At 40.8% G+C, this 27,743-nt stretch overlaps 1 protein-coding gene across 1 annotated transcript; it reads right to left on the bottom strand.

Moving 5' to 3' along the window:
* Positions 1-27,493, bottom strand: ndnf (neuron-derived neurotrophic factor). The gene is made up of 4 exons (XM_036591203.1): positions 27,133-27,493; positions 11,323-11,514; positions 7,537-7,661; positions 1-2,184 (listed from the first exon to the last, which is right to left on the bottom strand). The coding sequence occupies exons 1-4, from the start codon at positions 27,144-27,146 to the stop codon at positions 773-775; spliced, it is 1,743 nt and encodes a 580-aa protein (XP_036447096.1). The 5' UTR covers positions 27,147-27,493; the 3' UTR covers positions 1-772.
* Positions 27,494-27,743: the final 250 nt, after the last annotated feature.

Raw genomic sequence — 27,743 nt, 5'->3', positions numbered from 1 at the left:
CAGGGGGATTACTGGCCTCTATATTTAGGGTTTTATGTACATGAATATTGGCAGAAGCACTCTGTACATGTGACAGGCAGAGCAGACACAGAGAAAGAGCACATTTACAGAATCCCAGACCAATTTACTCACTGAATGACATAATACACAGACAAAAAGGACACGGGGGGTGGGGGCGGGGGTCAATGACACCTCAACAACTGCCCGACTTCATCAGAGAATTTTACAACATTTTTTTTATATCAGAAATAATTATAGCCAATAACGCACAAAAAATATAACAGTTCAAATAACAAAACGAAAACATTAAGAGGTATAAAATAATTTAAGAACTTTTCCTAAACATGTCATGAATACTCAAGTGAGAGAGCAAACGGGGGGAGGCAGTAGATATCTCAAAAGGGTTCAATGGAGGGAATGCTGCAGGGACAGATGAATTAACGCAGTTCTCACGACATGGCCGAAACAATATAACCCCCGACGACAGCTCCTAGCGCCTCTCCATCACGAGGCAGCGGTCTCGACTCGTTAATGGGACTTGTTACGAGAAATATACAGGACTATCTCTCTCTAAGAAGCAGTTCAGTCTCTGCCACACAAAGCTGACGGTGTGCACCAAGTAGTCAGTCTGCAAAAAAACAAACTTAGTAGAATATCACTTCCAGTTAAATAAACTTCTTTTTTCTCTCATTATATATATAATATATTTACTTCTGTGCAGAGTCTGTTTTATGTTTTTTTTTTGCATTTTTGCTTAAGTATTTCTTTTATTTTAGCAGTACTTCCTTGTTTTCACCAGTTTGCTCTGGTACTTGACCGAGTGGCCGCTGTGGCCCACCGCATAAACATCCAGCAAATAGCTCTTGCCAGGCTCCAGCCCGCCAACGGTCTCCGTGGTGACAGCCTTCTGTGGGTTGGCACTGTGGAAATACTTGCAGAGCACCTTCTCGGACTTGCGACGGTTCTGGGGCCCGGCACACTGGTTCTGCTCCCGGCGCCGCTGCTCTTCTCCGTAGGCCTCGTCAACTTGCCGTCGGTACACACAGTACTTGTTCCTCTCCTGCGTGCCCAGCCATGCCACCGTGACGGAGGTGCATGTGCGAAGCTTGTCGAAGGCTTTGACGCGCGTGTCCTCGGGTAAGGAAGGGAAGGGCTGCTTGGCGCTTTGGCGCGTGCTTGCCAGAACCTTCAGCGTAGAGGCACCTTTGCGGGATCCCCGGAGACGGATCAGGTACTTGGCCTTGGGTTTGCCACGCAGCTGGAACTGCCGCACGCCCTCAACATTTTGCGAGAGGAGGAGCTTGCCATCGCGGCGCACCTGCAGCTGCACGGCATCCAGGCAGGCGTGGACGTAGAGGGTCACCCGCTGGTGTGAAGAAACCGGGGCAAAGCGCAGGAACTTGCTACCCTTCCTTTTGATGAAAATATCTGCCACTTTGCCGTCCTTTAGCTCCACCGTCTTCTGCTCGGCCTCCTGCTTGGTGCGGGCAAAGGTGCCCACATAGGCCGTGCTTGTGTTGGTGGCTGTGTTGACGGCGAACACGTCAAAGTAGTATTGTGTATCTGGCTTCAGGTCTGAGATAGTGAAGATGTTCTTGTTGCCGATGCAAATCTTACGAATGTCTGAGATTCGAGGTTTGGGGATGTAAGAGCGAGACAGCTTGCCACCCAGTGCCCGGTTAGTGGCCAGAGAGCGATCCTTGAGGAAATCATTCTCAGATGGGACAAAGCCAAAGTGGGCAAAGTCGAATGGGCTGAAGTCCCGGCCTGGCTTTGGTGCAGCCATGAAGACGTCGTCCATTCCCATTTTGGCCTCAGCGGCGCACAAGCTCTTAAAGTTGTGCTCCTTGTTGATGACCACGCAGTACTGCACAGGCTGACCCATCAATGAGCCTGTGGGTGTGGGTTTCCAGGCCAAGGTGACGGTAGTGCGACCCAGGGCAGTCACGTCCACTCTTGGGTCATAGGGAAGCTCGGGGTAGGGTTGGTCAGATTCTGGAGTGGTTGTGGCATAGATTTTGAAGTTGCTGTCCTTCTCAGTGGAGAGGATCTCCAGCTGGTAGAGGCCGGACGGTGAGCTAGTGGACACAAAGGATTCCACATCGTTGCCTTTGTAGGAGAAGAGCTCAGTGCCTTCACTGGCCGTCACCTGCTGCTTCTGCTGCTCCAGAGGCTCTGGCTCACCTATGAAACATAAAAAAAATTAACACATGGATTAGATTATTGTGCCTATGGGCCAAGGCTGATGCCAGTGCATAAACATATGAATAAAATGCAGATATTTTATTGTTGTAGCTCAGGATCACCTCAACTTTCTGTTCTTCTGCAGTACGACAAAGACATCATCAAATATTTGTTTAAATATCTGTCAAATCTAAATATCTGTTCGATGCCGATACTGACATGATCATGAAATTATCGTGCATCCCTAAAATGTAAAGAGATGACACACTAACAGATTAAGGAATTTATTCACGACTATTTGAGATTATTGACTATTCAGGAAATTAACTTTTATGAGGTGCTCAGACTTCCACATCCAACAAATCCACCTATTCTATGCTATAATCATGCACTTCCACTTTTGACCCACGATCCTTGCTTTTTTACCATTTTTACTTGTTTGTTTTCCTTCTCTCCTTCACCAGACCCCAATTAGCGGCAATGCCAAACAACCTGTAGCATAATGGAGTGTTCTGGGTTTTACACTGGTCCTGGTGAGGTCACTGTGACTGTCCTGGGCCCTAGTGCACGATTAGCCGTTGGCGGCACTAGCCAAAGTGTTTTCTCTCTAAACCACGCTCAACATCACAGCCCTATGTTCACTTTGCCTTCCCCACAAACCCCTGCTCTGCACAGAGGTGCCTTGTAGCCTCCGTGGTCCCCATCTGGGCCCTCTCGTTTCAGCCCGGCGAGAAAGCATAATATTATGTTTGTCAACCGGAGAGAGCCCTCGCCGACGTACTAAATTAACACACGTCGCGCTCAAAGACGCCGCTCCCTCCGGAGGCATTCAGCAAATATGGCAAAGGGCTCATGGATTATGTACGGACACCCAGTGCTTGTGTAGATTCATGTATATTTCTGTATATTTACAGTATACAGTATGCTGTGAGGAAAACTGTACAGTTCTATATCAATATGTACACATGAATACTTTCCAAAGTTTTGTCAGGCTGAGCCTGAGCAATTCCAATTCCTTCCTCAGGTCCACTGTTTGTGCCATGATGGTTCACATTTGTGTATCTGAGTGAGAAAGGACCCACATGTGCACATCTTATCATCATTCATTACTTACAATGCTGGATAATGAAAACTTTCTAAACGTACTAATTTACAGATATGAAGAGAAGCGTCAGGTAAAAAAAAGCTGCATGGTCAAGTGCTATATCCAACTTACACTGGACAAAAGTAATGAATTGAATTTTTTCTAAATTTGTACGTCAGTAAAGGTGTTAATATTACACAAGATCAAATTATTGCAATTACATCTTTGAAAAAATCAGATCTGTGTCACATTTATGCAAGAAAATTGTATTTGGATCCTTTTAATGCCATAATGTGAACATAGTCAGATGTGTTTGAGGATGATGATGAATGCCTCTTCCTCAAGACCCCTGACAGCAGCCAAGTCAGATCATCAGACAAACCAAGGGGGGAATATTACAATTTCTGTAAAATCAGGCCGTCTGTGTCGGAAACCAGTCAGTAGATTAATGCAGGAGTGAGTGATGAGGGTTCTGCTGTTCATCAGTCTGGCCGGTGGGAGCATAAGGCCTGGGACACATTACTGTACACACAGACCCTCATCCACTCACACACACACAGCTGCACAATTAACATGGAGAGGAACGCCAATGTACACCACTAGACATCACTATTAACATTTGCTGAACTAAAATACTGTCTGACTGATAAAACTGGCCAATGTGAAGGTTACACAGCATTGGTTAATATCACAAAGCATCTTACAGTGATTAAGAGCAAACAGAATGATGGTAGCACACTTCTACATTCATAAACAAGGACAGGTGTGTTTTACTGTTTGCATGACATGTTGCACTGTTGCACCATTAGCGATTAATTACAGAACAACAAATTCATCCTGAAATAGTTTGACAGTAAATTTTCTTTTCCACCATGTTATTAAACATGTTCGATCACACATGCAAGTCATGTGTGATGAGCTGATACAATTAAAGGGCACGTTTTAATCATGGCAAGCTTTTCTTTCTTATTTTCCCGCTTGCCATAACTTTGACTAAGGATAAAAGTCTTCATTACATTTGATACTTTGTTAATATGATCCACAATTATTTATTATTTTGCAATTTTACTAAAGAATGGGCTATTTCTCTGTCTTTAACATAGCTTGTCCATTTTGGCACCCAAAGAGATTCTGTGCATTGCTCATTAATATGCATTAGCTCATCAACATGTCAAATGTGATCGGCTTTTGCTTAAGACCTGTGTAAAAATACCGCAGTGGTAAAAAGAGGCCAGCATGTTGATCACTGCCATGGCGACTTTATGAATACGACTGTATGAACAGCCCACTGTCTCTTGAAACATATATGAAAATCGTCATATATAAGAATATAAGAAAAGTGTTACACAACATTCTTCTGCATTATTCATGCAATTGGAACGCAATTTTCACCAGAAAGCTCTCAGACTTACATAGTGTAGCTTTAAGTGCTTTGTTTGATATTTTTTTTAACATTTTTTGTGAGCTTTTGCTTCTTATTTAATCGCTTACCTCCATAATGGTTAGGCCCCTCAATATTTGAACACATACACACAACAAGTATGACTCTCATTCTTTTATCCCATCTCTCTCTCTGCCTCTCTGAATAAAACCACAACTCCTCTCCATGTGGTATGCTATGGGGCTACAGTTTGGGGGGACGCTCACTGAATTTTTGCGTTTTCCGATACTCTCCAGATGCAGAGAAAGCAGAAATGGAGGAAGTGGGGAGAACAGAGAGAAAAGACTGAGGAAAAAAGGAGGGGTGGGGGGGGGGTAGACCAAAAGCATGAGCAGGAGTGATGACCTTTCTTTGAGAGCGGTGATAGGGGGAAGAAATGGAAAGATCACGACCCCTTTTTGCTTGAATTATGTTCTGATTTGATTGGGACACAGGAAGGAGTACTAAGAGTCTGTTCACCCTGTATTTATGATATCTCTCTCTCTCTCCTCCCTCTTGCTCTTTACCTCACTGCCCTACAGACTGTGGACGTCAGATGCGGTTCGTCAACACGTCAAGTGTGGTCACACTGGGATCAGACACGTACACACAATCCACCCACACCCTAACGATCGACCACTCTGGAAAAGGCTAACCCTTGCAAGACTCATTCCCACCGCCTCTCAGACAACAAATATTTACCCAGCTTCTTGGTTATTCACTTTGCATGCATGCTCTCATTCGTGTAATCTGTCCTCTGTTTTTGTAAATCATTCTACGACTATTTTTACTCAAGCGGTTCAAAGACCCCCTCTCCAGGAGATTCTCTTGAACTCCTTTGGCCTCTTGAAAAAACACATCGCAAACTTGTTGGTCAGCACACATTAGTGTAGATTCACCTCATAAAAGGGGTCAGTGTTACAGAGACAGATTAAATACATTTTCCAGCCTAACCTCTATCTGCACATCCACAGCATGAAGCAACTGCCCATTGGCTTCTGTTATGTTTTAAGTTTATGAGTTTTCTGGGTTTTTTTAAGCAAAAGAAAACGCACTGAAATTATTGACAACTGTTGTAATATGTTACATATTTTAGAGATTCAGTTTAAAAAGTATTCATTTAAGGTCAGTCATAAACTAAAAAGCACAAGGAACAGCAGTAGACTCCCAGTAGTCAGTCATTCCTTCAACCGTCATGTGCAGTATGTCATTGGTAGATGCATCCAGGACACACTGCTCTTTAATAAAACAGATGAGGAAGTAATGTGTGATTCTAATCGTGTCTAATCCTCAGAATGGAGGGAGATATGCAAGTATGTTTTAAGCCTTAAGCTTTATTGATTGATGATAGTAGAATCCTCTTCACTGCCTTTCCATTTAGCAGTTTCTCTTTTAATGGCTGAGGTTAGGATCCAGGATCTGTCACATGACTGCATATTAATACCCACATTATCATTAAAGCTGTAAGGAATTATATGCAAATGCAAGCTCAGAAATCAAGGTTATACGGTTGTATGGAGCCTCTATCAAGCCTTGGAAGTCGCAGATATTGTCGGTGATAACAAATTTATATGAAAACTATAAACGTATGGGGGGCACTGATATGGAAATTGTGTCCGTATATGTATACATACTTGTATGTAAAAGTTTGAACGCCACCGGTCAAATTACATGATTTGTGATCCTCATTTAAGACCACACTTAAATATGGCATTTTCTGTTACTCTGTTATTTTTTGGAGTGTTTCTCTGTAGAGGATGTGTTAACATGTTTTCACTTAAAAATCAATAAAACGTGTTACTTGACTGCAGCGCCCAAACTTTTGCATATGTCTGTGTCTGCCAACAAACGGGTGGATTTAGTGATTTCGAGGCTCTAAGGCAAAAGACAGGAATGAGGCCCCCTGCATGCACATTTTTAAAGTAGTTCAGGCTCTGGACTCTCAAGTGGTGCAACCATCTACGCTGGAAACAGTGGTATCTTGGCAAGCGAACTCATTTTTTCAATTGTTCAGGAAAGTACTCAGTAATTTAGTCCCACTACATTTTGAGAGAGCAACAGAGTTTTTGCTTTCCACCTTCTTTTTGCATTTCTCAGCTGCATTTGGATGACTTTATCTGATCTTCCCTCTCAACACCCAGAAAATCCCACAGAAAACCTCCTCTCCATAACACAGCTTATCGCTATATTGCCTTTTTCATACAAGTCTGTCTTTATGTAGTCGTATCATCACATAACAACATGGAATAGTTCATTATGACCATGACCAGTGGGCTGGGGAGGGGTTGCATCGAAATCACTGAGAAGAATTACTATAATCTCAAGTAACAACTATATAATAACTAACATTAACATGTACAGTATTACAGCATATAAAATTGCAATTTCATGGGGCCGTTGGCTCATGGGGGCCCCAGCTGCCTACATTTGCCCTAGTGCAAAGACTGCCCTTATTAACAGCGATACATAAACCTTATAAAATGTAAAAACTGGGAATATATCAACCTATTTCAGCAATAGAGAAATATAATATTTATTGCAGCAACTCAGCGTCACCTAAACATTCAGCTTTTCTAGTGTGTGAAAAATACACCATCAGATACACCTTTGAAATATCAGTCAAATCTGTCCAATATCAATAAGCATTTTTTGAGCCATTATCGTAAAAAAGAATTAATAGTATAGGCATTATTTCTCAGCTCAGTGAAACAAGTGGAGAAATTCTGTGGAAAGTGCAGTTTCTAATCCTAATTACATTCAAATAATTACATAATGTAAATCAAATGTGTACAAAACCAGACAGCAGCTGATTCTGGATCAGCTGGAGGAGAGTAACTGAGTATTTTACCTGATCCCTCTCCACTGGCGTCCTCTGGCAGCTCCTGCAGCGTCAGCCTCCACTCCAGCGGAGCGTCACATGGCGTCACCGTCACAGACAGCGGCGTGTTGTCCTCCTCTACCACAAAATAGTACCTACAAAAGTGACAGATGCTTCAGCATGAGGGCAGCTGCTAGATATGCTCTTCCACTGAACTCTTTCTGACTGTTGTTTTCAATAACACACTGTAATAGCTCCTACACTTAACCCCTTATGTCACTATGCAGCGTGATCGGCAGTACATTCAGAGACTTTGTCTCCTTTAACTCATTAAAATCTGCCCTGAGAGTAGTTCCTGGATCAGCATGTAAAGGTGGAGCTTTCAGTTTACTACTGTGTTTTCTATCACTGTATAAAAGGCTACAGTATCAGAAGAAGGCGTAAAACAGATTTTACAAAACATTATAAAGCTCTATAGATCGCAAACTCTTACTCAGGCCCATCTACGTCTGCTAGAACGGTAAATGTGGAACAGTTACTTCTCCCTGTAGGTCTTAAAAAGGGCAATCCCAGAGCACACTGCTGCCATTTCAAGCTGCTACTATGATGCTGCTAAATGAGCTCATCACCGTTTTCTAATTTCTCATCATGGCTAAAGGAGTTCACATATATTAAAACATCTCCCTAGTCACAGCTAGCGAGCACTGTCTAATGAGGATTCACCTGCTGAACAGACAGCTGCAGTGTTTTACCACCTCTAAACACATCTCTGTTAGATTACTGACCAGTCTTTAGTGTTCTGCTGCTACAGCGCTGATGAGGTGTTTTTATGTTAGTGAACACATACATCACAGATACCAAACACTGTATCTCTATATATGACATTATCCACTGGACAACGCTACTGCGATTATTGCAGGAAATCTATTAATCTGTTGAACAGTGGCATTTTAAAGGATAGCTTAATGTGCTAGTATAGTTAATGGAAGCTGGTAGGCATGCTTTACGTTAGTTTTGGGATTATTTTAGCCTAAAATGCATTCATCGTGGAGAAGTACCTGCAGGGTGTTATAAGGCAAAATAGTCCCCAAAGAAAACTTTTAAGATTTACCTCTGTTTTACCATCAACATTACAAATAAAACTCAAAAATAGAGGTTATGGTTCAGGATAGAAACACCCTGGTTTGTATGAAGCACGTGTCAAACATTCTAAATGTAGGGAGACAAGGACGTGAGAAGGTTTTTTCAGTTGAGGTGCTGAAATTTTCAGTAGCGTGCATGTAACGTGAATGAGGACGTCAAGCAAGATTATTTGCCTTTAGTTCATTTGAGGTATTTTTTCTCATTAATTTACATCAGAATGTGTCATATGATGCTATAATGAGGAGAGAGATGATGATACATATAACTGATACATCAAACCACTGATGCACATCATCACTCTGCTCTCTTGTTCTCGACAAACTTTATGCAAATAAGCTGAGTGGTGATTCCACATGCCTGTAGGGAGTCACCGATATGGGAACTGTGGGCTGATGCTGATATCTGATATTGTTCATGTCCGTATCTGTGAATGCTGATACATAAAACTTATAAAATGTAGAAACTGGGACTACATGTGCCTGGATTACCATTACAGATAAAGGCTTCAACTAGCATGACTGCTTTAGCATCATGCTAAATATGCACTACATGAGTATTTTTGACTTTTCTTTCAAATAGTGGAACTGCAATGCATTTGAAGTCACTTTGCAACTTGGGCCTGATTATCTATATGGACTCCAACAATTGGAGGTCCACTGATCATTTGGAGAGTAAATAAAATGGCTATATTGGTTTTGTGTCACCCCATCCTCTGGTTCCCATCACCAACACTGTAAAGAAATCAGAGCAAGTTTCTCTACAAGCAACCATTTCACAGTAAAACACTTTTTTGAAAAACTTTAAAATTCCCCTTTAATTGTGGATCAGAGTGCATCTAGCTAGCATTAACAGCCACAAGATAGAGCTATACTGTGGAGAGCTCCATGTTATAATCCTACTCAAAGTTCCCTTTATATAGTTACTGCTTATTTAGGTTAAAACAAACATGTGCAAAGATTTATGAGCGAAACCAATAAAAAAGGCAAGCAGGTGAAAATGGCAAGCAAACCAAACAAACAGAAACAGTGCTGAAGTGAAGAAAGCTCCCCCAGCAGAGAGTAATACTAGAAAGCACAGTAAGAGAGAGAGTGTGGGAACGGTCGTGCGAGGCCATATGTCTTCTGCATGTTTGAGCTGATTAATTTATGTAGGCCTGCACTGACCCTCTCCGCAACAGCCTCGTCCCCAACATGCGCGTGTATGAGAGAGAGAGTGAGTTAGAGAAGTGGTAGGAATGTCCTCTTTCGTTAAAGCCACCTACTTCTCTGACCACTTCTTCATCAAAAGAGATTCTCCTTCAAACACAAACATAAACACACGCATTTCCCAGCATCTCATCCATAATGCATGCCTCCTTATGCCCTCATCAGCTGCACGCTGGCTCTAATAGATTCCACATTCTCCATTAGCACGCTCAAAACATATCCAGACATCTACATGCTAAGTGAAGCTCTGTCCTCCGTGCCTTGGAAAGCATGATTTAGAACATATAAAAGGCTTTGTGATGAGGGATGGGCACATATGAAAGACTTGCAGGTCCGGAACTTAACAGGAGAAGAGAATGTGTTCTTAGGTTTAATGTATGTTAAGGGGAATTTTGGCAACTTTTGAAAATTCTGCATAATTCAGTTATTAAGATGTAAACAAAGTCATTCCTGCTTCATTCTAGAGAAACTTACTTACTAAGAATTGTTTACTGTGGTGGTGATAGGAACCAGATGTCTGAAGAGTTTAATGCCTCACAGGAAGTTATTATATGACATGCACTGCCTGATGTCTGAGATTGTTTTATGATAGTTTTATGTAAAAATGTATTTTTTTTATCTGTTTATGGAGGAGGGGTACATGCAGAGCATTAGAAGGCAAAATAGTCCCCAAATAGTTACCATTACCAACATATAATAACTCAGAAGGCACATGTAGCTTCACAGGGGTTTGTGTGCTCCTGGTCAAATGGCATGTTTTGCTGATTTCCTAAGTGAAAATACACACTTCAGCACATTTTAATGCACAATTACTGTGTATTTGCTGAATTTAACATTGGGAGAAAGAAAAACAAAATGCTGTGTAAAGGTTATGGCACCATTTATATTTTAAGTTAAAAAAAAATCATATTTAAGCGTGTTCCCTGTAGAGGTTGTAATTTGAATGGGGTATACAACTTTTGCGTTCAACTATATTTGCAGTGCCAACATTGCAAGCAACGGTTCATCACCACCATTACAAAGAAAAATATGAGTCACTGAGTTTTTCTTTATATCAAACTGCTCGGATTGACTTTGTTTACATCTCGACACTTGAATTTTGCTGAAATTTGGAAAATTAGTGGAATTCCCCTATTGCTTATCACATTAAAATTAATTGCTAATTAAAGTTTTTTCTCTCCCCTATAAAGCTACCATTTCAGAGAGAGCTAAATGCCTTTTACAAATGATATAAAAAGGCATTTTAAATTGGTATAAAAAAAAATCCCAAAAATATGACAGTGATGATATGTGATTCCTCCTTTGAAAGCACAATTGGACTAAATTGGGTTATAGTCTCTATCTATACAAAAACGAGCCATTATTTTGATTTGTATACATACCTTTAAGAACACCGCACCATGTGTTTTATGTCTGTGAATGTGAGACAGCTGTACATACATGTGTGTACGTGTGTGTGCAGGCATACCTCTTGGGCGTGTCCCTGAACAGGTATCCGCTGATCTCCGCCCCATCAGGAATGACAGAGGAGTCGTGGAACAGAGCCTTGTCCCGGATCTGCATCTGAAACAGGCCTTCATCACGAGTGGGCAACTTCTGTCCCACCACAGCCAGCACCAAGACCACCAGCACACCAAACCAGCCAAACACCAGCCTCATCCTGCCAGAAAGTGAGTGACAAAATGAGTATGAGTACCTTATAAGCAAGATATTAACCCTTAGAAGCCAAAATAACAAAAGCATTTTGTTATCTGCTCTTTAAAATAATGATATTAACTGGTTGTTTGTAGCTGAATGAAATGATGGAGTGTTGTTGAAAGTGTGGATTAAGGTGCCCAATAAAGAGCAAATAATGTTATTTACATTGCAGCTTTGGTTAACAGAAAGTATTGAAAACGCCCTAGAGTGTTTCATGTATTTATTCAGCGCACACAGTGAGATCTCTGCATAAATACAAGCTAATAAAAACTGGCCAAAAAATTGGCCATTGACCAATTTGGCTGTAAAGAAATCAGAATCGGAACCTCCTAACAAAAATCATAATCGGTGTTCACCTAGTTTACAGTCTTGCGTTGTGGAAAGAAAAATATTTTTTTACATTTTTACCATCTTGTCATGGTTTGACTTTAAAGCAGTCAGAAACATTAGACACTCAAACCTAAATAAAACCCGTTGATACAGAATTGAACGCGTTAACACTTATTAACTTATTAAAGCTTATTATTCAGTAGCTACAGGGACTTCAGTGCAAACTAATGGAGCTATTCTTAGGTTATAGAAGTGTGTAATAAAACGTATTATTACCAGCAGGCCCATGGCTTGTTAAGGGGCTAAACTCAAATGTGAATGTAATTCATTATGTAACTGTGCAATTCATTATGCAAGGATGTAATCGTATGTAAATAATCATTAGATGTAATTTAAATGTATAACAAAACAACAAAGGCTCTAGACTACTAGGGGTTAGTGGAAACGTGCCGCATGTGTGCTGGGAACGAAGTGGTCAGTATGAGCTCAGTTCGTACCTGTTAAATCATTAATCATTTTACAGATCAACAACACTACTGCTTTCCTGACCTCTTTCATTCCCAAAAAGCACCAAGACCACCAGCAGACCAAACCAGCCAAACACCAGCCTCATCCTGCCAGAAAGTGAGAGCCCCATCAGGAATGACGGAAAAAAGCCTAAGAAAAGCTTATGTTCAACATCTCCATCGAAAACTCTCTCTGTTACACAGTTACAACAAATGCAGTCCACTTCAAGACCCGTGCTAGACGTGATATGCAGTTGCATATAATATTTGATGACTTGCAAATAACTCTGCCTTTTAAAAACACACTGGAACACACCTGCACTCTTCTGTCTGCTAGTTATCTCCCATGGAACTGAACACAGTCCATTAGTTTAGATAGCAGCTAATAAATAGTGATAAAAGGCTGTTCACTGACTAATTATCTACTCTCAACCAAGAAAATGATACATAAAGTGCTTTAACTTTATCTAGCGATGTTGACAGCTAGCACTGAATCTGCAACTGTACTCAGGAGAAGCACACAGAAACAAACACACAGACAGATGTGAAGCACATGTGGCTGTTTGTATTTGTTCTGGAACGTTTCAGTCGTTCTAACTACTTCATTTGTCATGTTAGTTCCTTTTCTCCTAGTCTAGAGCCAGTTCAGCAAACTTTAGCGAGTCAGGCGTGTGCATGGACAGTGTTGAGATCTTATCACTGTGCTAATATAATGTGCGCTTTTAGGCCATTTAATAAACTAATTTAACCCAAGTCTTCACAATTTTACAGTTTAAAGGAATATTTCAGCATTTTTCAACGTAAGCTCTATCTGCTGGATCTGTGTTGAATGGTCATTTACCAAAGACAATCAATGTAAAGTGTTTCCCTGTAGAAGACAATAAAACCCAATCATTTCAACTCACTTACAATAGAAACCAAAAGGCATTTGCTGAATTCCAAAGCTTATGATATTTTTCATTTCTAGAAGGCTTTTATAAGCTACAAATCTGTATCTATTGTTCTTTTAAAGATGAGACTAGTTTTCCAAAGGAAAGAATTTGTAGTAATACCTTCCCAGCATATTTGTGTGGGAGGAGTCTTCATAAGCTCTGACACCCTAGGGAAAGTGAAAGTGATTGGAACTACTTTTTTTGCTGTAATGTTTGAAAGTTGAATAAAACTTTAGAAGAACACTTTTGAAATTTTCTCTTTCTTAACCTAAAACCTGAGTGCAAATAGAAAAGATTAATTCACAGAACTCAGCAACTGCCCACTGACCTGTACTATGAGTGAGATTCAAGTCAACAGATTTTCTGTTGTACAGGAAAATCAGCAGTACTAATAGAGATAATGTTGTGATTATGTCGAAAAACCTTTGAGAATTCCTTTGCTAAAGGTAACAAAGATGTATCTTACTTAGGAATGAGCAATTCATCATTTTTTTATCAACATCAGTGCAATTTTCAAATTATATTAGTAGTGGGCGATATATCATTTCATCTGGCATACCAACTGAAATCCAGAAAAGTGAGTTTTCTTTTATGTCACAAATAAGCACAGACAACACAGTGTAAAAGCAGTGCAAACCACACTAATGTTAACCCGTTTAGTCAGGAATGTTCAATGAAAACGCAGCAGACCCACGTCACGCTGTCCACTTTGTTTCTGAGGCAGTTCACACAAAGGAGTGGTCGTCTTTTGAGGTTAGCCTTATCTTAACATGGACACCAGACTGACTGCCGCACTTCCTCTCGTACCGCCTAAGAAGCAGGCTGACTCGGTCAGCTGCATCAGAGGAGGTCATGATCTTGGGCCCTTGGACCATCTGGTACCGAAGTGTGAATGACTATAATACTTTCTACATTCCAGTAGCATCTGATGGTCAGAGAGGCGAGTATATGGGACGCACGGATGAGACAGATGACGTGAGAAATTCAATTAAGCTGATGTTGGCCTCAAATTTCCCGTTCCACCTTAAATGGTGCATTTACAATCAGGCGCATGTACAGGTGCCAGAATGTAACTACTGCTCCATTTAAGGTGGAATAATAATATGAATAAGCCGAATAAAGAAAAAAATGGCGGTTCAAAACGTTTTAATTATACCATGATTAAGCGCTTTTCCTTTATCTTAATCTATTGATGTTTCCTGTTGTCAGCTGTGCCTTTTTATGCTAAACTGAGAACAGCCTTAACTAATTGTTCAATTCCACATAGAACAATGTTAAACTGGCCCGTCCAGGCAGCTCTTGCCCATGCGTGACTGCATTATTCCCACCAGCCCATCAGTCTCTGGCCATTACCCAGCATGCAGCGCTGCTCCATGTCACGCCTGCCTCGAGTGGAGGTCAGATCACATCCTCTGTCTATTGATTGGGCCTCATTGATCGAAGCTGATGGGAAGGCCCAATCCCCGCTGATATAATCAGGCTAATGATGGCAGATTAGCCCGATACTTTACTGCCATTTTACTGCAGGAGAGAGAGAGCGGGTGTCCTTTTAATGACCCCTCGTCCACCCTCTCCCCCCCCTTCTCTTTTCTCTTTTCTCGCCGTCTCTCTTTCTCTCCTCTTTTCTAGTCCTCATTCATTCAAGCTTTGTCTTGCTTTGTTTTCCCTCCTTCTATCATTCTCCATTCTCTTATTCCACCTCCTTCCTATTTAATAACAAATGTACGCAAACATTCTTTCTGTTCTTCCGCTGTCTAGGACGTTTGGCTTCTCGCTATTGGAAATAAATGACAAAAGCTTTGCATTAAAAAGAGTTTAGGTTTACAATCAGAGCCAGAAACTGTCACTTGCACATCTCTGTTTTCAAACTATTTAGAAACCAAGGAGAAGAAGAAGAAGCACTGATACTGAATTCCATCATACGAGCACAACACTTTCACTTACACTTTCAAAAATTCAGCAAAAAAACTTTCAGAACAGAGCTAACTTTAGGAAAATGACTGATTTCTCTCTATTACCCAGTTTGATGAAAATGTAATAATTTGAGAATTACAATTTTTTACATTAAATTAACTTTTTGTGCATGTGCATGTCATTACATAGGTCACCCCAGCTGGAGAACACACTACAGGGCAAATGTAGGGATGCACCAATATGGAAATTGTGAATCAGTGCTGATATCCAATATGTTTCATGTGCATATTTGCAATGCCAATACAGAAACATTAGCAAAAAGTACAAATGTGATCTAAATTCTTCTGGATTAGCTTTACAAAATAATGTAACACTGACAGTCGTACGCGAAAGTTTAAACACTCCCTCTCAAATTACATGATATGTAGCTTTTCTAAGTGAAAATGAGTTAACACATCCTCTATAGAGAACACACTGGAATATTACATTTTTCTGCAAATTTACTGCATATTTTTTATTTATTTGCTAAGTTTAACATATTGGGAAAAAATAAAATGTAAAATATACAACAAGCCATAATTCTGCAAATTCCCCTAATATGTTAAATTCAGCAAATAAACAGTCGTTGTGCATTAAAATGAGCAGTGTGTTCTCTGTACAGGAACATATTTACACTTAGAAAATCAACAAAACCTTGAAAACATTTTCAACTGAGGCATCCAACCTTAATGGAAGTTTACAAATGCATGAAAATGAATAAAATGCAGCAGCCCAGGGTCACCTACACATTCTGCTTTTCCAGAGTACAATAAATACATCAGCAAAAATTGGTTTTAAGTAACGGTCCATTCCACCTAAACATCTGTCTGATATTTGGTTTATATTTGGTTTTTGAATTCTGACAGGCCGTGCTATCCAAATTCAACACCTTTAAGGCCCCAACCTACTTTAATACCAAGTATGGAAATATTCAACCTCATTCAACAACAAATTTACATGCCAAAGTATTCAGTCTTATGAGCATCGGTGAACCAATAAGCATGCTCGTTCCAAAATCTAGACTGCTGATTGGCTGTGTAAATTACATTCCATATGCATAATATTAATGTCAGCACTTCTTAATAACCCATTATGGTCAGTAAATGCACCAAAGTTGTGCAACTCACTTCTTCATTAAGCAACACCCAAAGTATTGTTCAGGAATCATTATCGACATTTAGGCCTTGGTATTGGTACGAATACTGAAAAGATTCTGGAACAATACCTTGTCCTACATTCTTAAAAAGATGGTCCTTCAAGGGTTATTTAGTAAATGCAATGGTTCTATTTGGCACCGTGAGTTCCATATAGAATCATTTTATGCTTACATGGTTCGGGTCATGGTGAAATGGTTCTTTAGATTGACTGAGAATGTGTTTTATATAGGGGTTCTTTAGTAAAGGGAATGGTTTTATATAGAACCATGGGTTCTATTTAGAACCATTTCAACATGCAAAGAACCATTTAAGCATGAAATGGTTCTAAATAGAACCCATGGTCTAGATTGATGCAAAATGTGTTGTATATGGTTCTATATAGAACCTTTTGAAAATGGTCCTGTATAGCACCAAAAAGGGTTCTTTAATCATTAAAAAGTCAAGCTTGTTACAAAAGAGGAACCTTTTTTGGTGCTACATAGAACAATTTACAACCCATTCTCCATCAATCTGAATTCAGTACCAACATTTTATCATGCAAAGAACCATTTAAGCACAAAATGGTTCTACATAGAACTCATGATTCTAAACAGAACCATTCCCTTTACTAAAGAACCCTTGAAGAACCATCTTTTTTTTAAGAGTGTAGTCTGGATGCTCAGTCCACTATGCCTGAGATGGCTGCACACTATCACAGTGGCTCACTGCCCGGTACAGTTTTGTTTGAAGTAATAAGACATGGCGTGGAATTCCGGTTTCTTTGAAGTTCTAGTTCTAGAACACAAGCTCTACACTGACATTCATTTCATAGAACACAAGACCATCAGAGCGCCGAGGCGGAACTCCGCCATCTTTCCCACAGCGGACAGCGTTCTCTTGCTAAAATAAAACTTCAAAACAGCTCCATCTGGAACAAATAACGCTTAATGTTTAATTAGAGCCGGGGAGAATGTCTGATCATAATTTGAGAGGGGATAATTTGAAGGCAGGGCAGGCCGCAATCGTGTCAACTTTGTTTTGCTGCTGTTTTTATTTATTTATTTATTTGCCCGCTCTATTGTGTATTCTCTTGATTCTGCTATGGCTGGACCTTTCTTCGGAAATTGCGGGGCATGTAAAAAAATTATGTGTGATGAGTTGAGTGCTGTGCTGCTCTGTGTATTTGTATGCCTGTGTGTGCAGATTATGATGCTGACTGGAGGATTGAGAGGGGATAATTCTAAACAGCTTACGCTCTTTGAGCATAATGGACCGTAGTTGTTTGTATGACCACACTCAAACTGCTCTTAATCACTTACATAAAAGCCAAATGGAAACAAAAAGTCAACTTCTGTGGTGCTATTTGACTAATTTCTGCAGAGTCATTTAAGCCGCAATTCTCCCCTAAACCCTTTTTGTGATGTTCACAATCATCAAAGAAAACAAGTGTATGGATCACAATTACTCGGCACCAGCTGCTTCAGAACTGAGCTAAAAGTGGGGGAAAATGACTGATTGGTCTCGATTCCCAATGGTGTGATTTTCCTCCATTTAGCCACATTCTCCTAAAAATAGACCTCACCATAAGAATATAATTAAAGGCATGCTTTTTTTTATCCTCCGAGCATCTGACTGTGTGCATGAGGCGAGCACAACAATGAGCCATCAATCAGCGCAATGAGTTGTGTTCATGAGGAAAACCACAATGTTAAAGTGTGAAAAGCGTTAATCACTGGCAAGGTGAAAGAAATCAATCAACTTAGATCAATAAAGTCTTTAATCAGTCAATCAGTGAGTCGATTGAGAGGGTCTAAAATGTGTTAATGTGCAGCAAACCATGCCTTCTTAGCAGAATCGGTTCAGTCGGTGCAGGGAAGGCTCAGTTAGTTGGAGTCTATAGTTATACTAGCTGGTTGCCAATGCAGAGCGCACACACACACACACACACACACACACACACACACACACTCACACACTCACACACACTCACAGATGAGTAGCACATGTATGTTAAATGCACAGAAGCAGCATCAATGGTGTGGAAACAACCGCTTCAGATCGGCTTCCACATGTCAATCACTCCACAGTCATCCTGCCCACAAACAGCAGAAAGCCGTCATTATTAATGCGTGAGTGTTTTTCGTACAGACAATGATGAATACACACAGCTTAGGGTGTACTTATACAGACAAGTACCTGCATGTTATAATCACATACCCTATGTGTACTATACAGTACTGTGCAAAAGTCAGAGACCACCCGTAATTTGTTTAATTTCCGGTCAAGTACAAATTAGTCATTTTTCAGAAAACCAAGCTCCACTCTTGCTTCAGATCTAAAAAAATCCACAGGAGTTTCCACTGTGAAAAGACAACTCAGCACTATGGGTCTGAAAGGGTGGGTAGCTGTTAAGAAGCCCTCACCGAGAAAAGGAAATAGACAAAAAAGAAGAAAATTTGGACAAGAGCATATAAACCTGGGTATCTGAGACGTGGAGTAAGGTTTTATGGACTGATTAGTCTAGATTTGTCATTGGGATTCCTTAGCAGAAAATACAAGCAACTTCTAAGACTAAACTTTGAAGGTGTGGAAACATCACCTTGCAGATTTCTTCAAAAAAATCTGAGAGCAAGTCTCCTGACAAGAAAGGAAGCTGTAATAAAGGCAAAGGTGGACACACTAGTATCCATGTAATGAGAATTTTCTAAGCCTAACCTTAAACACTACCCTTAATCTTAACCTCTATCATCAGAAGAAATGGTTTTGCTCTTTCTATTTTATAAAAATAAACATGGACCTTTGGTAAAGAGCACGTCACAACATGAGCAGTGTTTTGTTGGCTCTGCAGATCCCTGCAGGACCATTTAGATCATTTTATAAGCAGCTACACAGCTGTGCGCGCTGAGTTACAAATATCTGACAATGCAAAATACAAAACAATTAAATTTATTAGAAACACAAATTGGACTTCTATGGCCTCAGTCTCTCCAGGTCTAAGTGGGGTGACATCCTTCTGTCCAGATGGAGATCATTAAACACTCAGCAGAGGGAATAAAAAGTAAACACTTCAAGTTCAACGCTAATACGATTTACCTTTCAGACTGAGATCTGGCTGCTGCAGTAGCAGCCTGAAGCTTAATACTAGTGCTTGTTTATTATACCCCGCGTAATCCAATGGAAAGCCCATACAGCCCAACAGTGGTCAGAAAAGAGGCAAGGGGAAAGATGAAGAGCAGTCTGGCCTCACAATGTTAACGCACTGATCATTATTTACAACTAGGGCTGGGCAATATGACAATATATATCATTATCGTGATAAATTATGTCACAGTAGAATATGATATGCTTTTTGAACACATCGTGGATATCATCAGTACTTGTAAAACGCTGACCAATTGCCTGTCTCATTATGAAGAGAGCAAAATTAGCCCTGTTTAACTGGATTTTGTGCAACACAGTGCGTGAAATATTGAATTAATCCACTGTGTTCACAGTTTTCATATTATTAGTTTTTTAATTGTAGCATGCTGGCTCTTTTTCTGTGTTCCAATTGATGAGATAAAAATGAAGATCACGACATATCATCTATCGTGAAAATTTCTTAAGTATCGCAATATTATATTTTTGCCATATCACCCACCTCTATCTACAACACTTTGTTGAATTTGGATATGGAGCTAACCCATTAAATTGGGCTATTGGTTTTATTGGTCTTAGTCAGTTTTCAATTACTAGTAACTCCAATAAAACTCGTAGGTTATATAGTTATGAGTAAGGAATTAAGGTCCTTGCAGTTTAAGAGGTTAAAGGAAACGAAAATGAACGTTTTTTTATAAATATCAACAGCACAGCATTTCAAATTCCTTGCGATATCTCAAGTGCAAATCTTTATTTATCTTCGTATTGTCCAGTCCAGCACTCCAAAGGATGGCAACTGGAGCATGTATTCACACAGAGGCTCTCGAGTCCAAGATTAGCACTCAGCGTGGATGTACAAGTCTTCGTCACACACTCTTCAGAAACAGCTCCTCGCATTCTCTAAGATGCTTCACAGCTTGAGAGCCCTGGACTCGAGCTGCATTTAACTGCCAAACCAAAGCGGCACCGCTGCGCACCGGGCAGCCAAATGACACACACGCACATTAGCTAGCAGAGGCCGACGGCTAGCGCTAAGCTCCAGAAACAGCACTGGATCGTGCGGCTGCCAGGCTCTCGCGCTCTTTGGCAAGCGCGCAAAATGATGTTTGCTGAAGCTAAACTTAGAGGCCGTTTGGCAGAGTTAGTTACGTGATTATTTACACTAGTCTCACACAGAGAATGACATTAGTGTGTATGTTTTAAAAAATGCCGGTGTGGTGAGCACGCAAGGCTATAAACCATACGCTCACTAAATTTGTAATGATTTGTCAAAGCTTTAGAGCATCTGGATTAGGGTTGCATGATATGGAAATGTTTGATAAAGCATCACAATGACAATAAGAGAATTAAAATTATGATTAAAATAGTGTGCCTCTATTTTTGCTGTGTAAATAGAATTTGTACTAATCTCTCCTTTAAAGGGGAATTATTATTATAAATCAGTCATCGAGATGTAAGCAAAGTCATTCAGAGTGGTTTATCATTGTAATTCTTTAACAGATCCTTAGTTGCAGGTTTGTTGTGACAGTTGCCATTACTACTTACGATTATCATGTCTGAAGTATTTTAAGGCTAGTAGTTAAAATAGAGTAATATGGTAATCGGCTGTTTAGCCTAATGGTTAAGTTACAGCCCAATCACAGTGGTTCTAACACTACATTCCTGCTAATCTAATTACATCACTTTGGCATATGCTATGTGATATATGGAGTAATTTTATCTGTTCTGTCATCGCAACCTTTAATGATGTGTTTATTGTGGAAACTCGTGATAATGATATAAATATGATTTACTGTGCAGCCATAATCTACACCAAGAGTCGCTAATCTTATCCAAAAAGGGCTGAAGTGGCTCCTGGTTTTCATTCCAATCAAGCAGAAGCACAACTGATTGCACTTGGTTAATCAAATTGTTCATTTGTTACATGAGGTGTCCTTCTGCTTTGTCCGAATGAAACACTACAGACACACCAGCCCTTTTTGGATAAGACTGGGGACCCGTGATCTACACAATGTCCTTTACAGTCTGATTTCTCAGACTCTTTAGTGTTTTCCCTGCACTGCATCCAACATGTCAGCTGATTATGAAGAGGAAGGAGGTGCAGGGGAAACACTGAAGTGTGTACTGCTGCTCTCTAGGACTGATTTTTGAGATTGCTGAGTTAATTGCTCCTGGTTAGTTTGAGGGCTACAACTAATGATTTAAATCGCTTAACCTTTCAACTAATTTTTTTTCAATGAACTGACTAATCTAACAATCTTAAGACCCCTGTAGAAACTAAGCTTTTTAAAATAAAATAGAGCATTACAACTTTAAAAGTTACTCATTAAGCGCAACATCCATGAGTTTGCTGATGCATTTGTTTCTCACAAGTTTGTTTTGATTGAAGTCCCAATTTTCAAAATCACCTGCCCCCCCACATCACGGTAAAACAACCGCCTGTGATTGGATACTTTGCATGTCACTCAAATGGCCTTTCCAGTCTATAGCCATTAAGCAACAAAACCCAACTCTCTGATGATGAAAGAAATCTGGCTATACAAAGAAATGCAAGGCTTTGTTATGACAGTGACTACATGTTGCACTGTACCATGCTGTTACTTTTGTGAGTGAAAAAAATCAATTTTCTACATTCTGGATCTCACCAGCTTCATTTCTTGAACCTCTACACCATTTCTTCCTTTGCAGTGCAATAGATGCTTTATCGCCCCCTACGCTTCCTGTGGTATACTGCAGTCAGTCGGAATGACCACAAATCAATCTAGATATTAACATTATAAAGCAGAGCTATTCAATTCTGGTATTTGAATCTAGTTTCCCGTCCTAGATTTTGTAATCACTGTTAGGTAGTATTAGGTGATATACCGGTTCAACTGGTATAGCGGTTAAAATTCGTATTATTAGTTAAGGTATTATTAGTTTTGTCATTACTGTTATACCGGTATGCTAATAAATTTAGATAACATGACATACAAACAGTGCAAAACATGCTGATTCCCTCACCTCTCATGTAGTGAGTTGCAGCATAAATTATTTTCTTGTCAAAGGAGCAAACATCAGATTATACTGAGTTAACAGGGGGCAAAGAGAGTGAAAAGAAAATCCAGTCTCTTGGGGTTAGCCATTAGCCATTAGCCTAACATGGAGACTAGGCGGTTGTTTTAAGTGTGCACCGGCTATGGCACTCCTCACTTGGCTAGCTGCTTCAGGCGAATGCCTTTTTCAGCTAAAACTGATAATGTGAATGGCTTGTAATGTTACAATGGCTTGTAACGGCTTGTAAAATAACTATATTCCAGCTGTGCATGACAGTTGCAGATTAAGGCTCGGGTGTAAAGCTAAGAGATGAATGACTTTTGGAGACATAAAACAACATTCAGCACCACTTTTGCTGGGCTCAGATAAGCCGCTGTGGGCTTTACATTCACTCATCTTTACCTCGTTATGATTAGAAAGCAATATTGACATCTGTCTATATATTGTTAATTTTTTATTTTTACTATTTTGCCCAATAAATATATTTAAAATAGTTTTATTTGAAAAAAATACATAAATACACTATACCGTGGTATACATTGAAACCACCAGTAATCTTAATTATACCGTGATATATATTTTTGCACATACCGCCCACTACTACTGGTAGGTATGACATTATGTGGCCAGTCAGTTCCATCAAAAGTTCAGTTCACTACCAGCGAATACAAAATTAAAGGTCTGGATTGTAAGACCTCTTTTGAAGAGCTTTATAGAGCACCTTTTCAAAGTAGCCTAAATAGCATGTGAAGAATAAAAGTCCAGGTCAACATTTTTTCCACGATCTACCTAATTGCTCCTATTTGCTTCGTTCTAGAACATTACTGGGGCAGCCTGTAAAGGTCAGAAGGGTGATGTCTACCATCATCCTACAAACATGACTTATTGGGATAAGATGGGGTCAGATTTATTTCATAAGTGCTGTCATCACAAAGATTACCCAGCGAAACAACCAACATGGGAAAGTCTGCTTCTCCCCAAAAATCCACCACCAAACACCAACGCACACATCACCATATCAAGACTGAGGCGCGGTGGGAAACCAGTCAATCACCGCCTTTTCTGTGTCACTGGCCCCGCGAGCACAGAGGAGCCGTTCAGAGAGCGTGCGAGGAGTGTGTGAGCCGAAAAACCCGAGCTGTTTGTGTGTGTGCCCCCGAAGGGACCCGCTGGGAAAGAACATTCCAAAGGGAATATTCAACAGCGTTTAGGGGCTGAACAGGTATGGAAATGAGGGGTTTGTAGGTTCAAAAAAAGGCTAGCAAAAAAAAAAAGCAAGTGGGAAATCCCTGATTCTGTACCTACAGGACGTGACATGGAGTCCTGACCGTCAAGGGCACCCGACGCGACCCTAACACTGTATAACCCACAGCGGCCTGTCACACTCGCCGGACACACAGACGGACCGCTGCAACAGTGGCGGAATTCTTTCAGTGCCTCAGTTTTCATATGCAAATGGGGGGTTTAGATACGCTATGTGACACAGACCTTCCCCATTTTCACACTTTTGTTCCACTTTTCATTCTCTCTCCCAGAGAGAAAGAGTTCAGGGAAGCAGTGTGGCTTGGCCTCGCTGTTAAATACAGTTATTCAATTTCTCTCCTGCTCTGTCTGCCTTTCATTAAGAGAGAAGGGGAAAATATCACTCCCAATAAGTCGACATATCAGGTAGCCAACAGTAGCCTACAACTCACATTCTCGCTCACTTCTTCTGTCCCCGTGGCTGACGTCTGACTAATGACAAACGACACATTAGCCGTTCTTCACAATGTTTTTCCGTTCCGATTCAGAATCAAGCTCCAATGGAGCCAAATTCTCCACAGATGGGACTTAAACCACAGCTTCACACAAAGAGAGAGTTCTTTTTCATTTAGACAAAGAAAAAAAGGGGGGCTATCATCAAGATAAAAGCGTCTCTACCACAAGCCATGCTTCTTTTCTCATCTGCTAACTAGACTGAGTCAGAGCCTTTTGGTGAACAGCATCTCAAAAAAGTCTGCGGTACTTAAGTAGGACCTACAGTGTTGAAGTAGCACCTACAGTGTTGAAGTAGCACCTACAGTGTTGAAGAAACACCTACTTTGTTCATTTTAAGACTGGTTGCATCCCAACCTCAACAGAGTCAGACCTTCTTGGTGAGCAGCTAAATCCCCAACACTGAAGTAACACCTTCATTAAAGTCTAGCAGAACCAAACTGACCACTGCGAGCTCAAATAAAACACCCTGAAAGTGAATTTAAGACCAGGAATTTTATAGTTCATCACTGAAAGTTTGTTTAGGCCACACCTGTGGACAACATCCAGGGTCAAAGTTCATATCAGAGGTATAAGAAGTCATTTATTCATCTTTCTTTTCCCCTGAAGCATTCATAACAACTCAAAACATTCCTAAAGGCAGAGTAAGATAAGATTCGAAGGGCATTTGACAATGAATATATTCCTGGATGGTTGTTTATGAAGGTGAATATACTGTGTACCAGAGAGTTTGTATAGGTTATCATACTAGCATCTCCATAGTTTTTAAAGTTAAAGGAGAACTCCACCCATTTTTCAAAATTTCTGCATCATTCAGTGGTTGAGATGTAAATAAAGTCATGCAGAGTGATTTCGTATAAAATGGTTCATTGTAGAGAAACGTACTGATTTGTTACAGTGGGTGATGGGAACCAGGGGTTATGATGTCTACAACACAAATATAGCCATTTTATTTACTATCCAAAACCACCAGTGCAGACGAGTTTTCATATGTAATGCTGACGATGCTAAAATGGAGGTAACAGTTTTATTTGGGGACTATTTTGTCTAATAACGCCCTGCATGCATTTTTAAAAAGCATCAAAACTACTGTAAAACAATGTTTCAGGCATCAGGCAGAATACTCATTTTTTGTACTAGGTTTCTGTGAGGGAGCTTTCAGAGGTGGACGTTTGGTTCCTATCACCACCACTGTGAACAATACTGACTAGTTTTTCTCTAGAAGGGAGTATTTCACACCAAACCACTCTGAAAGACTTTGTTTACATCTTAAACATTTAAATGCGCAGAAATTAACATTAAAAACACACTAAAAATGACAGAGAGAGAGAGAGAGAGAGAGAGTCTGTCACAGCTGAAGGAGCGCTGAGGGTGAATATGTGATGAACCGGCTGGTCTGCGCACGAGCGCGAGTCTCTCTCTCTCCCTCTCTCGCTCTGAAACTCAGCCAGACTGGAGAGCTAAATGAAAAGAGCTGCGAGCTCCAACGTGTTCGAAACCCCTTTAACTTTTTTCCCGAAGTTGTAAACCGCAAAAAGAAGAAGAAGAGGAGGAAGGAAAAAAACCCTTCCCTCGCGTTCTGGCACGACTTTCAAAGAGAGTCGTTTCTGCGCGCGGAGAGTCCCGGTCTGTTTTCCTCCCCTCCTCTCCCCCCTGACTGCCCACACTTCAAAAAACGGGCTTTTACGAGCTTTTAAACCACACGGTCACGGAAACGCAGAAGCAGGTACAGCTGATTTCAGTGGGATAAACTGGGCATACGAAACGAAAGTGCAGCCGGTTTATCACTCTCATCTCAAGCTGAAGGGAAATTCCACCAATTTTTCAAAAAGTCTGAATACTTCAGCCACTGAGATGTAAACAGACTCCTTCAGAGTGGTTTGATGTGAAACGGTTCACTGTAGACACTCAGACTTCTTTACAGTGACGGTGATGGGAACCAGAAATACTATAGTCAACACACATATTGCCGTTTTATTCACTATCCAAAACCACCAGTGAACCTACATGTGTCCTCTGAGTTTTTATATATAATGTTGATGATGCTAAAAGTCATAAATCTGAAATAAGACGTTTTTTGGGGACTATTTTTGCCTCACAGTGCCTGCGTGGAGCCCTCCGCCATTAATGGATTCAAATACATTTTAAGCCAAAACCTTATCACAAAAACTGTCATAAAGCAACGCGTCAGACATCAGGCTGAGTATTCATAACCATTTCATGTACTAAGTTTCTGTGAGGGAGCTTTTAGAGGTGGACGTCTGGTTCCTATCACCACCACTGTGAACAGTTCTGACACTTAAGTTGAAGGGAGCATTTCACACCAAACCACTCGGAATGACTCTGTTTACATCTCTCCCGTTTAACTATGCAGAATTTTTTTTTAAGATTGGTGGAGTTCCCCTTTAACTCTGTAATGTCCATATCTAAATTGTCACACGTTCTCTGAGTCTTTGAGGAAAAATATCTTTCAAACTGGTCACATTATACACCTAAAAGTGAGAATGGACATGAGAATCAAAGCTTGAACCCCTCTGGTCACACCGAGGCTACTTATTGTCAACAACACGACAGACAAATCACATTTAGTTTAGAATAAAAGTCTGACCATCACATCTAATCCAAACAGTTCAAACGGCCTCTGTTAGCCGTCCATTCAAGAAGTACACCAATTTTCATCACTTTAGACCGAGTTCTGCCTCTTTCTTTTCCTCACCACACACAAATGGGTTAAAACTGCACCAAAACTCATGAAAAGAAGTGCAACTTCAGCGCACTGAGTCCCTCACTGTACCTGGCTCTGCTCATGTGTTGTGTCTTTGTGTCCCGACAGAAGGAGAAGACCCCACAGCTCGGACGGCTCGGACGGGCTCCTCGGTGAAGAGTTCAGCGCTGTTTTGTCTCTCAGCTCCACTTAAAAGAAAAACAGTCTGAAAGCTCGCGCTCCGTCTCAACACAAGTCGAGTTCCTCGCGGCGGCGGACGAGTTTGTGCGCGCGCGGACGGACCGCCGGGTCTCGCGGACTCGTAGTCTCTCGCTGGCTCCGAGGTCGGTAATATCCTGAGCTGAGGCAGAGCGCGCGCGCCTGTGTGTGTGTGCGTGCGTGTGTGTATGTGTGCGTATCCTCACTCCGTCGCGCGCTGCTCTCCACACTCCCAAAAGTCCGTGAAGTGCAGCGTGCGTGCTGCTATAGCGCGCGCTGCTCTCAGCCGCCCGCTGCTATTGGAGCAGGCCGGACTGGCCCCGCCCACTCCAACTGAAACATTACCACCGAAACGAGCCCGTGTGGAGCTCGGTACCTCAGCAGAACTTTATGAATGAAAGACAAAAAAACAGCCGTAGAACCTCTTCTGAATGGAAGAGACACGCTTTTAGAACCTCTTTCTGAAGGAAAAGAGTTCTGAA

This window comes from Colossoma macropomum, unplaced genomic scaffold, assembly GCF_904425465.1.
Source record: "Colossoma macropomum unplaced genomic scaffold, Colossoma_macropomum, whole genome shotgun sequence".
Classification (NCBI taxonomy): Eukaryota; Metazoa; Chordata; class Actinopteri; order Characiformes; family Serrasalmidae; genus Colossoma; species Colossoma macropomum.
Note: the sequence above shows the minus strand (reverse complement) of the source record. Positions and strands in the feature narration are given on the sequence as shown.

What these genes read in the sequence shown, in the direction of transcription:
- ndnf (XM_036591203.1), bottom strand. An exon ending in TTCAGGGACACGCCCAAGAG is followed by an intron (nt 7,662 to 11,322) that starts GTATGCCTGCAC and finishes TCACTTTTGTAG; the next exon opens with GTACTATTTTGTGGTAGAGG. An exon ending in CGCCAGTGGAGAGGGATCAG is followed by an intron (nt 2,185 to 7,536) that starts GTAAAATACTCA and finishes TATGTTTCATAG; the next exon opens with GTGAGCCAGAGCCTCTGGAG.